The sequence below is a fragment of the Anabas testudineus genome, chromosome 15 (genome assembly GCF_900324465.2).
Source record: "Anabas testudineus chromosome 15, fAnaTes1.2, whole genome shotgun sequence".
Taxonomy (NCBI): Eukaryota; Metazoa; Chordata; class Actinopteri; order Anabantiformes; family Anabantidae; genus Anabas; species Anabas testudineus.
This window is the reverse complement of record NC_046624.1, coordinates 6,465,099-6,477,628: the sequence shown is the minus strand read 5'-3', so window position 1 is coordinate 6,477,628 and position 12,530 is coordinate 6,465,099. Positions and strand designations below refer to the sequence as shown.

Sequence of the window (12,530 nt, the reverse complement as noted above, 5' to 3'; positions counted from 1 at the left end):
TATCCTTTAATATCACTCGATTCAAGGGTTTTTTATATAAAAAGCTTCCTTCGTTTTACAATATTCATGCCAGTGTGGTTATCATATTCATGTCACTGTTCCCAGAAGAACACATGTTCTCATGCATAATTCTGCCAGCACTCGGTTGTTTGTAAAAATCTCACTGTGCCCTCGTGTCCCATTGGGCAGAAAGAGGAATAACACAGTAAATCACTTGTTTCTACCTGCAATCAGTGCATCTGATATGTAACCAGCTCCTTCGAGTTTCAAATGGCTCTACACTGATTAAAGGGACGCTCAGTTTTACACAAGAAGTTCAGTTTATTTCTTATGGGGCTTTAAAGTCTGATCAATATTATAAATCTGAATCAGAGGATTTTAACTCAACCTTGTGCAAGTGCAATGCAAAACTGCACTGAGTGTCTCTTTACCGCTCAACTGCGGTAAGAGGTTCACTTAGCTGACATCATATTTCCTCCATATATTGTATTGCATCACATTACTTCAAACGACGAAGTGGTTTCCAAGAATCTCATCATCACTCCAATGAGCTAATTCATGATCATCTTAAGACAGAATAACTGTCAGTAATGGTTCAGTAATGACTGAGCTAATTATCCGTCACAAACACTATCACAGTAAATCTGCCACGTTGCTGCAGCAGGGGTCAAGTGGGCTTATGAAACTCAATGATTCACTCAGTATTTCCATAACTTTGTCAAAAACGTGTGTAATTATATGTACTGTTTAAGAGCCAACCTTCCACCAAATGTATCATCTAACCGACCCGCAGTGTCACACATTTCACAGCTGTGTTCTGCAAATGTTTGGGAAAAATGACAGCTATAACCTTACCAGGCAGAGACGCTGTAGCTGCTATGGAAATGAGAGAGGGGGAAAGCTGCGTGCAATTTCAAATTGGGAATGAAAATATTGCCCCATTAGGGCATAGTGTGTGTCTAATAATATCCCCTCATTCCTGTGAATCAGAATCAGTCAGAAATACCGGTTTTAGATGCGGGGTGTCATGAATAAATGATTTCCTCCTCATTTTAGTGCACACACAGGAGGAGGAGGAGGAGGCTGATTGACAGCAATGTGTAATGCTCTGTGAGGAGGGTTTAAGAATATGGAGTTGTTTGAATGAGTATGCAGATGCACGCCACTCAGCAGACTGTGAGCTCCTCTTTCTAAGATCTGGGACAGCTGTGTCTGAATCATAGGCTTTTGGCACCACAGGTACTGTATGTTTTAATTTCATCTATAATGTGCTATATAAAACATAAAATAATAATAATAATAATAATAATAATAATAAAACATTGGTGGCACATAACCTGTAAAGTGACCTGCTTAAATATGATGTCTTTCCAAAAGTTGTATAACAGTAAATACTAAACAGTGAAGAGTGCTTGCACCCCAGGGGGTACGTCTGCAGTAGCCTAAATTCAATTACAAACATATCAATTGCTACTTGAAAATGCACTATGGAGGATCATAAATAGCTGAACAGGATAATAAATGCATGTTGCAGTAACTTGGGTAAGATGAAAAAGTTAAAAGTAACAGATAAATAGTTGAACAAGGTCAAATTTGAACATAAACTGTTAAAATAGTTAAGTTAGGGTAAAAGTAAAGTTTTGATAAATAGTTGAAAAGGGTCAAACTATAGTAATGAACCAAACTTCAAAACAATGTGGATCAAAAGTTAGTCAAAAGTATCTTGTTGAAAGTGCTGAAAGTAATGGACAGTTACGAATAAAGAGTTAAAATAGTTAAAAGTCACAGAAAAAGACAAAAGTGGAAACAGTGGAAAGTTAATGTACCATTAAAAATAATTAATTACCAGTAGAGGCTAAAATATAGTGCAACATTGATTGAGTGGCTGAAATAAGATATTTAGTATTAAATAAAATACAGTTTATAATCTATCCATAGGAAAAATATTTGGAACATGGAGGCTGGTGTTGATGAAGGGGTTTGTTAATGTGGGGTCCATTAGACATCAAGATTTTAAACAAACGTCTTTCACGTTGTCATTTCAGGATATTAAATAATCCATTTTAGAATAAGGCTGTAACTTAACAAACTGTGGCGAAAATAAACAGTAAAAATTATTTCTGGATGCTTCGTATGCGTCAAAACCACACATCAAGAAAAAGAGGCTCAAATCTGTTAAGTCAACACATTCTTGCATTCAGAATGCAGTGCAAGGAGAAGATGATGAGTTTTGGTAAGAGGTGAGACTCCAGATGAAAAGGATTTTATAAATACAATTAACTTGAGCGCCCAGGTTCCTTCTATTTTCTCCGAGCAGTGCTTGTCACAGGCTAAACGGATGATTGCACTTCCATGGCAAAATATTAATAGAGTGAAAATAAGTCAGTGGTTCAGGGAATTGTACTCCTGTCGTCGCTTAGAAAAGATTACACACATGCTGTAGGGCAGAGACAATTTAAAACGTGTGGGGTCTATTTATATCAAACATATGGATGAATCAGATATTCTGTGTTAGCAGGATGAGCTGAGATCTCTTTGTTATGCCCTGGTTTGTGCTTTGTGCCGCTTCTTTAGTCTTTAAGGATCCAGCTTTGGGAGCAATTTCATGTTCACAAATATTGATCTCAGAGAGAACAAAGGAATTCTTGAGTAGTGTTCCCCCTTGATACTGGATTATTTCACACCATCTAAGTCTTGCTTATTCAAGCACAAGCGCATTTAAATACGAAGCAGTTATCAGCAAAACAGTTGTTTGCACATTATCTAAACATCCAGAAATTATTTTAAAAAGGGAATAACTATATAAAAAGCAGGTGACTTCTAGAGTAAAGCACGAGACTCACAATTTAATACAATTTGTCTCCAGTTATTATGATGAGGCTGCTTGGATGAGAGAACAGGGCTTCAATAAAAGGAGCCGGAAGATTTGGAGCACGTCTTTGTAGATACAATGCTAATAATTTTAACGTTTTGCCAGTGAGTGTCGATATCCCCACTGCACCCATCAAAGTTTAGATAAATTCAATAACTCTTCATCTTCTAAAGAAGCACTAGAGCAGAAATGAGAAATTAGCTTTTGTCATTTTTGTTCTCCATCTGCGTGTTATTTCCACGCTTCCATCGCTTCACAATGAAGGGCTTTGAGCCAAATCAGTGAGAAAGGCTGACGGGGTGAAAAATGGCGCCCTTATCTACGTAGGAGAGTGGAACAGATGCGGATATGACTTTGTTATCATGCAGCCCACTGAAAAAAGAGGAGACTAGAGGATAAGACGGGGAGGGAGAAGGGAGGAAGAGGAATGAGTGCTCCCATGTCAGGTTAATTGGAGGAATAGATTAGTTGGCAGGTAAGACAAGTATAAATAAAACAAACAACTTCTATTATCCTACATTAGTGAAATATTCAGCATCATCTTTCATTATTTCCATGATATACAGCAAAGTAATCAAATTCCAGTGACTCAGCATCAATCACATGGATCCAACACTTCACAAACAAATCACTGGAAGTATCACTCAGGTGAAAAACCTCAACTCTGTGCTTCATGCTAAGATTTTACAAGCTTCTTTGTACAAGTTGACAGCTGAATATGTTTAGTACTTATTGATTAACATGAAGCCACTGATGAATTTGTGGCTAAAACACTCCATGGGTTTCCCTGTTCATCGTTCCAGCTGTGTTCAGCAGGTTTTAATGATCTGTCACAGCAACATGAATCTAAAGCCAACCAGCGGCAGTTCACCGTGTGCCCAAAATAAACAACAAGGAAGTCATTCATCTCTCTTAAGTGTTTTTATTACCTGTGAGGACGGTTTCATAAACCAGTGTTAAACTAGTGCGATTATTCCTCAGTCACGCTGAGTGCTTTCTCAAGTTCCAAAAATTGCAAATACACCGATTTAAATCTGTGTTGATATCACAAGTGCTGACATACAGACAGTATGGAGCCTAACAGAGGCCACATCACTATTTGCACAACAACATTTACAGTACAAAGTGTGTGTGTGTGTGTGTGTGTGTGTGTGTGTGTGTGTGAGAGACAAAGCTTGTCAGAAATCTACAAATATTGGAGCGGATGAAAAGCATAAGACAATAATTTACAAAATACAACAATGTAAAGCAGTCGCCTTTAAAATACCATCAAATATCCCTTTTACACCAAAAGGTTTACGCCTGTCAAGTATCAGAATATGAACAATTATAATATTACAAAGTATTACAGCAATGATCGTGTGCATGATGTCCATCACATGCTGGTGCTGCACACGGTCCTTGTCCATCCCTGTCGCTTATCACATTACTAAAACATCTTCTCATCTTTTTTCCATATTGTAACTGGTTTCATGAAACAACTACTGGCGGTGTGCTACAGCTACGTATATTCTGAAGCTGCAAATGCTTTATTATGTTGGTACAGTTGTTTTGTTAATATTAAGAACCTGCAACGAGATCTCAAAGATTTTAAGATCGTTTCCCAAGGGAAAATTCAACATTTCAAAAGTCTAAGTTTATATAGTGTAATAGCAAAACGGCTCAGTTTAGGGTTTTCAGGAAACCACAGATCCCGAACAACTAGTGTGTAAGTGCCACATTTACCCACAGTGTGGTGCGAGCCAGAAGTTCAGTGACCCCAGGGACAACCACAGGGGTCACCACAGGCCCTCTTTTGATCCCAGAGGATGTGCAGCTCCTCAGCCGTGTGCTGGGGAGACGACAGCATGTCCATGTAGCACTCTTTCTCGCACAGCCAGCCGGGGTCCTGGCAACAATAAAAAGGAGACAGGACAGCGACTGTGTCAACATGCACACACGGATCTGGTCATTAGTGATACACTGCTCCACACGCTGTATTTTAAAGCTATACTAGAATGCCGTTAACACACCAAACCATTTGGGACCACATTGCTTCATTAGAACCGGCAGGTCTGGATGTCATTCAATCATTTCTTTTCCCTCCCTTTACCTGATACTTCTGTGGTCCAACTGCAGCCATCCATATCCCCATGCTCACATCTTCTCCCTGTAACAAGACATGAAAAATGGATTCCTCTCGTTATATTGTTGATTGCTGCCCATTACGTCCCCACAGTAGTTCAGTGCTCAGTACTTCACCTGGTAGGCCTTCAGTTTCCCTGCATTACTGGCGAGCCACTCGACCAAGTCACGAGAGACCACGTAGCCTGAGCCACAGGCAAATGCCGGGTAGGCGGGACTAGCATACTCGAGCTCCTGCCACTTCCCAATGCGATCTACTGCCCAGCTCTGCCTGAAACTGGGTCAGGATGGCAGATTTATCATCATCACATCCTGTCTCCATTTCACCTGATGCATCATTGTTATGACTTGAGCATCCCTGTTTCTTTCATCTCTAGTTCAGCTGACGACACACTTAAGTTAAAATCACAAGCAAAATATACATCAGGATTTACAACATGATCACACGCCGAACAGTACTTACTTCCCCCACCAGAAATTGCTGCGCTTGAGACCCTTGTGGTCAATCTTCATTAATACTGAGTCCACGTCGATGTAACAATCATCATCCGTCTTCAGCAGCAGATTAAAGTCAGCGTTTCCTACAGACCTGCCACAGAGGGAATTTGCAACCTTAATTAAAGCCTACCTGCTGATTTCTTTTTTTTTTTTTTTGCAATATCCCAGAGTGGATTTATTTTCAAATACCACAGAGAGTGAAGGCCAAGAGGGCCCCCAAATAACTAAAAGACTCTCCAAGTCAAAGCTTAAGACCACTCTGTTTGTTTTGCTACTTGATGACTCACAACTGTACTTTTTCTCTGACTGAGTGATTTCAATCGTGATTCAAACAGCAAGACATTTTGAGGCAACGACACACTTTCATTTCAGGTTGCTGATTTCCTCAGAGGGCCCAGGCAATTTGGAGACAGGGAATCGAGTCATTAGCACTTGGCATACCATTTATAGAACTGAAGCAGTTTCAAAGGCACGTTCCTGTAGGTGTCTACCACGTCTACAAACACCATGTCGCCATGCCTCAGGCTCTCCTGCTTCAAGGCGGCGTCCTCCTGCCTCAGCCTGGAGGCATGGTGCTCCATCCTGGCTGGGTGGCCCCGCAGGTGCCCCGACAGACCGTCTGCATCTGACACCCAGGATGATGGATAGTGGACGCAGTGATACATAATGTGGGTAATGACAAAGAAATGCAGAAAACAAGATAATTTGATGAAAATGGTAACAGAGTTTTTGATATTTTCAAAAGTCATGTTAACCTTTGTTCACCCAGAGTTAAGACAAATTAAGGCACGTTTGAGGAATAATAACCTAAACTAATTCCTGGCAAACAATATAATTGTAACATTTTACAGAATGGGTCGTTTGTCATTGTTAGACATAATAAATGCTAAAATAATTAAATTTGCTTTCCTCAAAACAGCTACAAATCCATTCTCAGATCAACTTAAATGTAAACACATGGAGGAGATAAAAATCAATAATGTAACACAACAGGGGTACAGGGGGGAAAAAAGTTATTTCCCATTTGGAACACGTGCCAAATGGGAAATAACAAGAGGCCTCAGGCGAAAAAGGAGCTAATCTCATAACCTGACAGAGTGAACAATGTTTGTTTGAATTTTTACATATTGTCTTTTTACAGCACCTGCTTCAGAATGGTTTTGATCGAACTGTTTTTATAAAAAGCTCAGAATTAACTGTGTTGCTGGACCAACCGTAGATAGTAAATGTGAACCCTCCGGCCAAACCAGGAAATCCAAGAGCACTTCTATGAGGCAATATACCCTCTGCAATCTGCAATTCCAAGAAAACAGTGAATGATACTTCTAACCTCTTGAACTTTTACTTCACTGTAAAACTTCAGAGAGAATATTCTTTATACATTTCTGTTTGACACTACATGTGAGTACATACAGAGGCGATCTTGAGGACGCCTCCTCCATCATTGAGATGCACAGAGGAGGAGTTAACTGTGGTCAGTCCAGCAGAGTCCAAACTCTCCCAAACCAATGTCCCCTCAAAACCCTGGATAAAGAACACACGTTGCACTGTCCACCATCCCATAAGCTGAGCAACAAACAGGACCATCACATCTTCTGTATTTCCTTTAATTTATATTCTTTCTCCACCACAATTTTACTAAAGAGTAACTTAATACCCTGTGAATATCTTGTTATTGTTGGTCTATTGTGGTTTGGCAATTTCTCACCTTTCAGCAGTGCTGTGCAGGTGGTCACCAGGACCCTATGACATCACTGCTGGGTGTGACTACAGGTGCAACGAAGCACACTTCACTACGTCAACACAGAGGGCAGACACAAGGGGAACACATCCTGTAGCTTGAGCTAACTTAAGCTAGCGATAGCGCTAGACTAAAAATAAATCTGGTCGTTTGGTTAGAAGAAGAATATTCTTTAATATAAAGATGAAACCACCTTCTGAGACGTTTATTTTACTTAGGCCTGTTCAACCGTAGGATTTTTACATTTTTATGTTTTTTTGGACCTACTCCATTTAAAAATTAAATCAATGTTTCTTTAACTCATAACCTCTGCATTTCTCAAAAAAACATCCTGGTTACAGCACTGAATGTTTGTGAAAAACCGACCTTAGGTAAAATGAACTGCTCCACTGGTTTGTACCACATCCCATTCACCATGGTCCCTGTGCTGATGGCACTGAAGCGAGCAGTAACCACAGCCTCCTGCAAAAATCACAGGCTTCTGTACATAAAGTATTCATGAAGAAACTACTTCACATTATGATCTACTTTTTCCTCATCTACACTGAATACTACATTACAGACTTGGCACTCAATGACAGTAATCCAAGAGTTTCAGTTTTTGTCTATAACTGAAGCAGTAAACAGTCCAGTGTCCTCCAGCTGCCCCCAAGCTGTGTGCCTACAGACAAAAAACAAAAAAACAAGCTATATTATGTTCACAGGTTGAGGCTCTGTTACCTCCTGATCCAGTTGGAGAAGCTTCACAGTTACGTTGCTCTGGAGGTCGGGTTGGGTCCCGCTTGGAAAGACCCCCAATCTGGTGATCACTACCGGGTGGAGGACCTTGAAATCCAGGGCGATGGCCAACACGTCGGATGGTACGAGGACCGAGGGATCAGACACCGTCACAATCTCTATCTCTGCACCCTGCCCTGTCACTGTGACAGAGGGAGAGCAGGTGAAATTCATTACAAGCCCAACATGCTGACTGTCTCTTTTCACAGATGAAGACGGAGTGACTCCAGTAGAGGGAGAGCAGTCAGAGAAGAAGGCAGACTCTAGTAAAGCTACACCATCAGCAGTTTGACCAGCTTTTTCCTGGGACTGCTGTCTCCAACCTGAGCTTCTGCTCATGAGTGTGGTTGCTTAATTACAAAAGAGCAGTTTATTACCCGGGAGATCAATGAAAAGATCAAGGCTGTTAAAGGGAAGCGGGCTTTTTACTTTATATGCGTCGTACACAAGTTCCTCTGCTCGCTCCAAAAAACAGACAATTAGAGGTGAGGAATCACAGACAAGAGGGAGAGAGCAGCATTTGATCAAACCACACTGAACAAGAAGAATTCAGCAGGAAGATTTAACCAGTGTGAGAGGATGTATTTACTATTCCTGTGTAGACTAAATATAAATGCTTAGCTTGTGCACAAATGTCAAAATAATTAACAACAGTGTCTCTCTTGGAATTGGGCAGCTTGATAAATCCCTTTTAAAGAGGAAAAATGAATAATACTTTGCATAAATCATAAATTATTAACAGTGAATATGCTGTTAACCTTGATTTCTTTTTAATAATATGCAACAACTTGGGCCCTACACTTTTTTTGTCATTAAAGTTTAAGAGAACATTATATAATGTACAGATAGAAGCACAAATGAGGCGGAGCTACTGATTAATTTCTTTAATTAATTAGTTAAAAGAAAAGACATGGACTACTGAAAAATGCATTTCCACAAAGCCCAATATGAGGTCTTTAATTTGGTCTGACATCAATCCAAAACCAAATATATTCAACTTACTACCAAAGAAAGACTAAATAAACAGCAAATGTTCACATTTGCAAAGCTGGAAGCCGTGAATTTTTAATTGTTTATCAAAAGCTCCGCTTTAATCCCAACATGCCAACAAAACAGTCAAACAATAAAAAAAAAAAAAAGCCCCTCCTGTCTCACCTTTAAATATCATTAGGATTTCGACTCCTCCTCGCCACTTCAAACCACAAACCTCTTGTGCTGTGAGCAGGATTATTAAAACAGTCTGAAAAGCTGATCAGCATTCACATTATCACAGTCCCAAAGAAAAGTCCCTGTGATAAATGCGGCACAAACAAACACATTTCAGCAACAATTAATTGTCCGCTTAACGTGCGCTTTGACCTGAATCCCGAGTCAGGAACCCAACTGTGTTTAAAAGCAGGCATTGTCTCTTCCTGTTCCAATCATAACGAGCATCTAGCACCAAAGCTGCCCGCCCGGCTGCAATTCTGAAGCAAATCACGTCAACGCTTACAACCATTAACACGGTGGAGAGCAGAGAATGGGCCGGAAAAATAAAACATCACCGTGACCCTAAAGGCCGTCATCTGAAAAAAGCCTTTTCTGATGAGCAGTAATTATGTTTTCATGAAGGCAGCAAACACCGAACCAACCAGGAAACAGCTGAATTGGACTGGCGCTCTGAAGGTGAGAGGCGTGACAATTACTGTGTGGACGTTCGATCTGTCAGCGCCTGTTCAATTATTTTATATACTGTGCGGCTGTGCTTCATATAGCTTTACTTTTCAAGTGCTAGTACGCACTTATGGTTACAGCTACAGCAACTGGCATTGACTGCGAGGCATTTCTGATTTGGCCTTGGCTATGGAAAGGAAAAGAACGGTGTCCTTGAGCTGTGGGTGAATATGAAGAAAGGCGCTTTACTTCATTTCTGAACATTTCTTTCACTCTTTCATCTCATCTCCTGTTCTTCTGCCTCCGCTGCCACTGGTGACAACTGCACATGCAAGCGACCGACTGCACAGAATATGTTTTCCATGTTACAGCTGTGTTTCTTTTTATCATTATTACCTGGCTCAGTGAAGTTGAGGAGAGAGCAGGAGTAGGGGTCCTCTCGGTCCTCCTCTGGAATGGGACATCCGTGCTCGCCCACGATAAACTTCACCCCCACTCTGAAAATAAGCACAGACACTACTGTGTTCATCTCCTTTTCTTTTTTTTTTTTGGTGCAATATTAGGCTACAAGATTTCTAAAGCTTGTCCATCTATCCACCCTCCGTTGCCATGGTTACCGAGGGTTGCTTAAAGGCCATCACACCTTATCTGCACTCAGATCGCTGAATGGGAAGGAAATGGGCAAAAAGGAAGAATGAAAGTGAGAACGCTGGCCTCTGGTCAGGTAAAGATAAAAGGGCTGATGGGACAGTCAGTTATTCGCTGCCAGCTGCAGGCTCGATTTCCTCTAAACGAATTGCACTGGAGGTAAAAGAGAAAGAAAAACATGTGGTGAAGTTGCAGATCCACCCTACAGACCTTTGATGGAAGTGGGGGTGGTCTCTGAGGTAGCCCAGCCAGGTCTCCCTTATGGCTTGTCGCAGTTCATAATGGTGTCTCGCTGACAGCACTCCCACCAAAACTTCATAGAAAGGCACCTCCTCATCTGTAAGACAAGCAGAGGCCATGCGAAAGTGTTTCTCTGTGTGTGTGTGTGTGTGGGGGGGGGCAGCAAACCTCACACAGATGATGATGATGATGATGATGATGATGACTACTGCAGTGATGAGGTTTTAAACTCCACCATAAGACAAGAAGCTGAGGTGAGAAATAAAAGCCCCACTTTGAGACAGACCTGATTTAAGCTCTAACTGGGTGTTTCTCTCACATTAACTTGACCCTGTCATCCTCCTCATGCATGTTGAGGTGGTCAAACTAGGTTTTCAGTGATAACCGAGTGGGTTTAGCCTGATGATCGGTGACAGACGGGCTCAGCTCATCCCAGCAACGCCCAACACTCCTCAACACTTTCCCCACTCAGACACACTTTGTCGCGTCCACACACGCCGAGAGAAGAGGCGAATAATGAACTACAACCACAAACGCACGCACCGGGGCGGCGGAAGCAAAGTCAGCCGACCGCTCGGCGGGGGGAAAAAAAAAGTTGCGAGGCGTAAAGGAGAAGGAGCCGGGGACGTGGCTTAAAAAGTACCCGAGTGTGTGTTGTGGTCCGGCGGAACAGAGGAGGGTCGTTGTGCCAACCACAAGTGCACCAGGACGGCGACGGCACAGGGCAGCAGAGTGAGCGCTAGCCTCCGCATGGACGGAGCCCTTCATTCAGCCGGAGCAGCCTTCAGCTTTAGCGGCGCGGAGCCTCTTCCTGAGCCGCACGGCGCTGCGCGGTGTGAGCCTCTCCGTGTGTCCGCTTCATCTCAGCTCCGCCCGGGCTCTCACCACCGCCTCATGTCTGCCTCCGCTGCCTCGGAGAGCTGCGCCAATGGGAGGCGAGGAGCCCCGTGCCGCCGTGCACGCTGGGAGATGAAGTTCGACGCCCTCTAGCCAATCAGCTGCAGTGGGAGTCTGAAACTGTGTTTATTGTAAATATGATGAAGTAGGATCATAGAATCCTAATAATAGTATTTGAGACTTGAAGTTTCAACAAGTGGCCTGAATAGAAAGACGCAAAGTCAGTTTTATTCACAGTTATCAGCTAAATGTATTATTTTGCAGAGGTGTTATGATCATTTTTGGACCATTTTTTCTGATGCATTTATGTGATCTAGCATTTAACTTGGTATTTTAAAAAAAGGTACAGGTGTAGACCATACATTTAAGCGTTTAACATGTTTCCACTGAAAATACAGCACAACCGAGCGGTATCAATTTCAACACTAACCGCGTTAAATAAGACAGGGTGGTGTGGTAAGCAGAATAAATGGTTTATTACATGTTCTTAAAAGTAAATCGAAACACTAAAACACTGATAAGAGCTGGCATTGCTGAGAACGACCTTTCCTTGTTCATCACACAGACGTCTAAGTAGTTTCCGTTTGTTTTGCTCCAAACCACACTACAAATTTCTAAGGAAGTGAGAAAAACCTTGTAAGCAGAGTAGAAAATTAACATATGAATCACTTTATCCCTCTAAAACCCGGGTGACATGTTATAGCTTAAAGATTAGAACATAACTTTATTAAAGCCGTTCCTCTGTGCTGCACATTAATCATTTAAATGGACTCCATTGTGTACGGAGAGGGATGTTTGAGCAGGATTTCTTCTGACTCACAGAGTACCAGTGTTTCTTCTGAAGAGGAAAAGAAGGACCCACCACCACGAGCACCTCCTGCCATGCTCGTAAACATTTCATTTGTATTGATTTTAATGGAGTTCCAGGGTGGCATAAATAAATTATTTTAGATACTTTACCACCTCTTGAAGAGAAAAATGATGATGTAATGGGAGATGCTGGCATGAAAGACACTGTATGCCAATATCATGAGTGGAAGCCATTGACAAACTGCCGCCAAACAGCCTGCAGAGACTGTA

The 12,530-nt window shown here is 41.7% G+C and overlaps 1 protein-coding gene across 1 annotated transcript; it reads right to left on the bottom strand.

Moving 5' to 3' along the window:
- Nucleotides 1-3,785: 3,785 nt before the first annotated feature.
- Nucleotides 3,786-11,414, bottom strand: b3galnt2 (beta-1,3-N-acetylgalactosaminyltransferase 2). The gene is made up of 12 exons (XM_026353679.1): nucleotides 11,197-11,414; nucleotides 10,524-10,650; nucleotides 10,062-10,162; nucleotides 7,956-8,155; nucleotides 7,602-7,697; nucleotides 6,908-7,018; nucleotides 6,709-6,787; nucleotides 5,936-6,119; nucleotides 5,460-5,585; nucleotides 5,114-5,273; nucleotides 4,965-5,021; nucleotides 3,786-4,760 (listed from the first exon to the last, which is right to left on the bottom strand). The coding sequence occupies exons 1-12, from the start codon at nucleotides 11,303-11,305 to the stop codon at nucleotides 4,623-4,625; spliced, it is 1,488 nt and encodes a 495-aa protein (XP_026209464.1). The 5' UTR covers nucleotides 11,306-11,414; the 3' UTR covers nucleotides 3,786-4,622.
- Nucleotides 11,415-12,530: the final 1,116 nt, after the last annotated feature.

Bases quoted from the DNA above. Each gene is read 5' to 3' on its own strand.
- b3galnt2 (XM_026353679.1), bottom strand. From the start codon at position 11,305: ATGCGGAGGCTAGCGCTCACTCTGCTGCCCTGTGCCGTCGCCGTCCTG. The intron at 10,163-10,523 runs GTCTGTAGGGTG...GCTTATTTTCAG, and splicing joins CACCCCCACTTCCATCAAAG to AGTGGGGGTGAAGTTTATCG. The intron at 7,698-7,955 runs GTAACAGAGCCT...TGATTTTTGCAG, and splicing joins TTCTCCAACTGGATCAGGAG to GAGGCTGTGGTTACTGCTCG.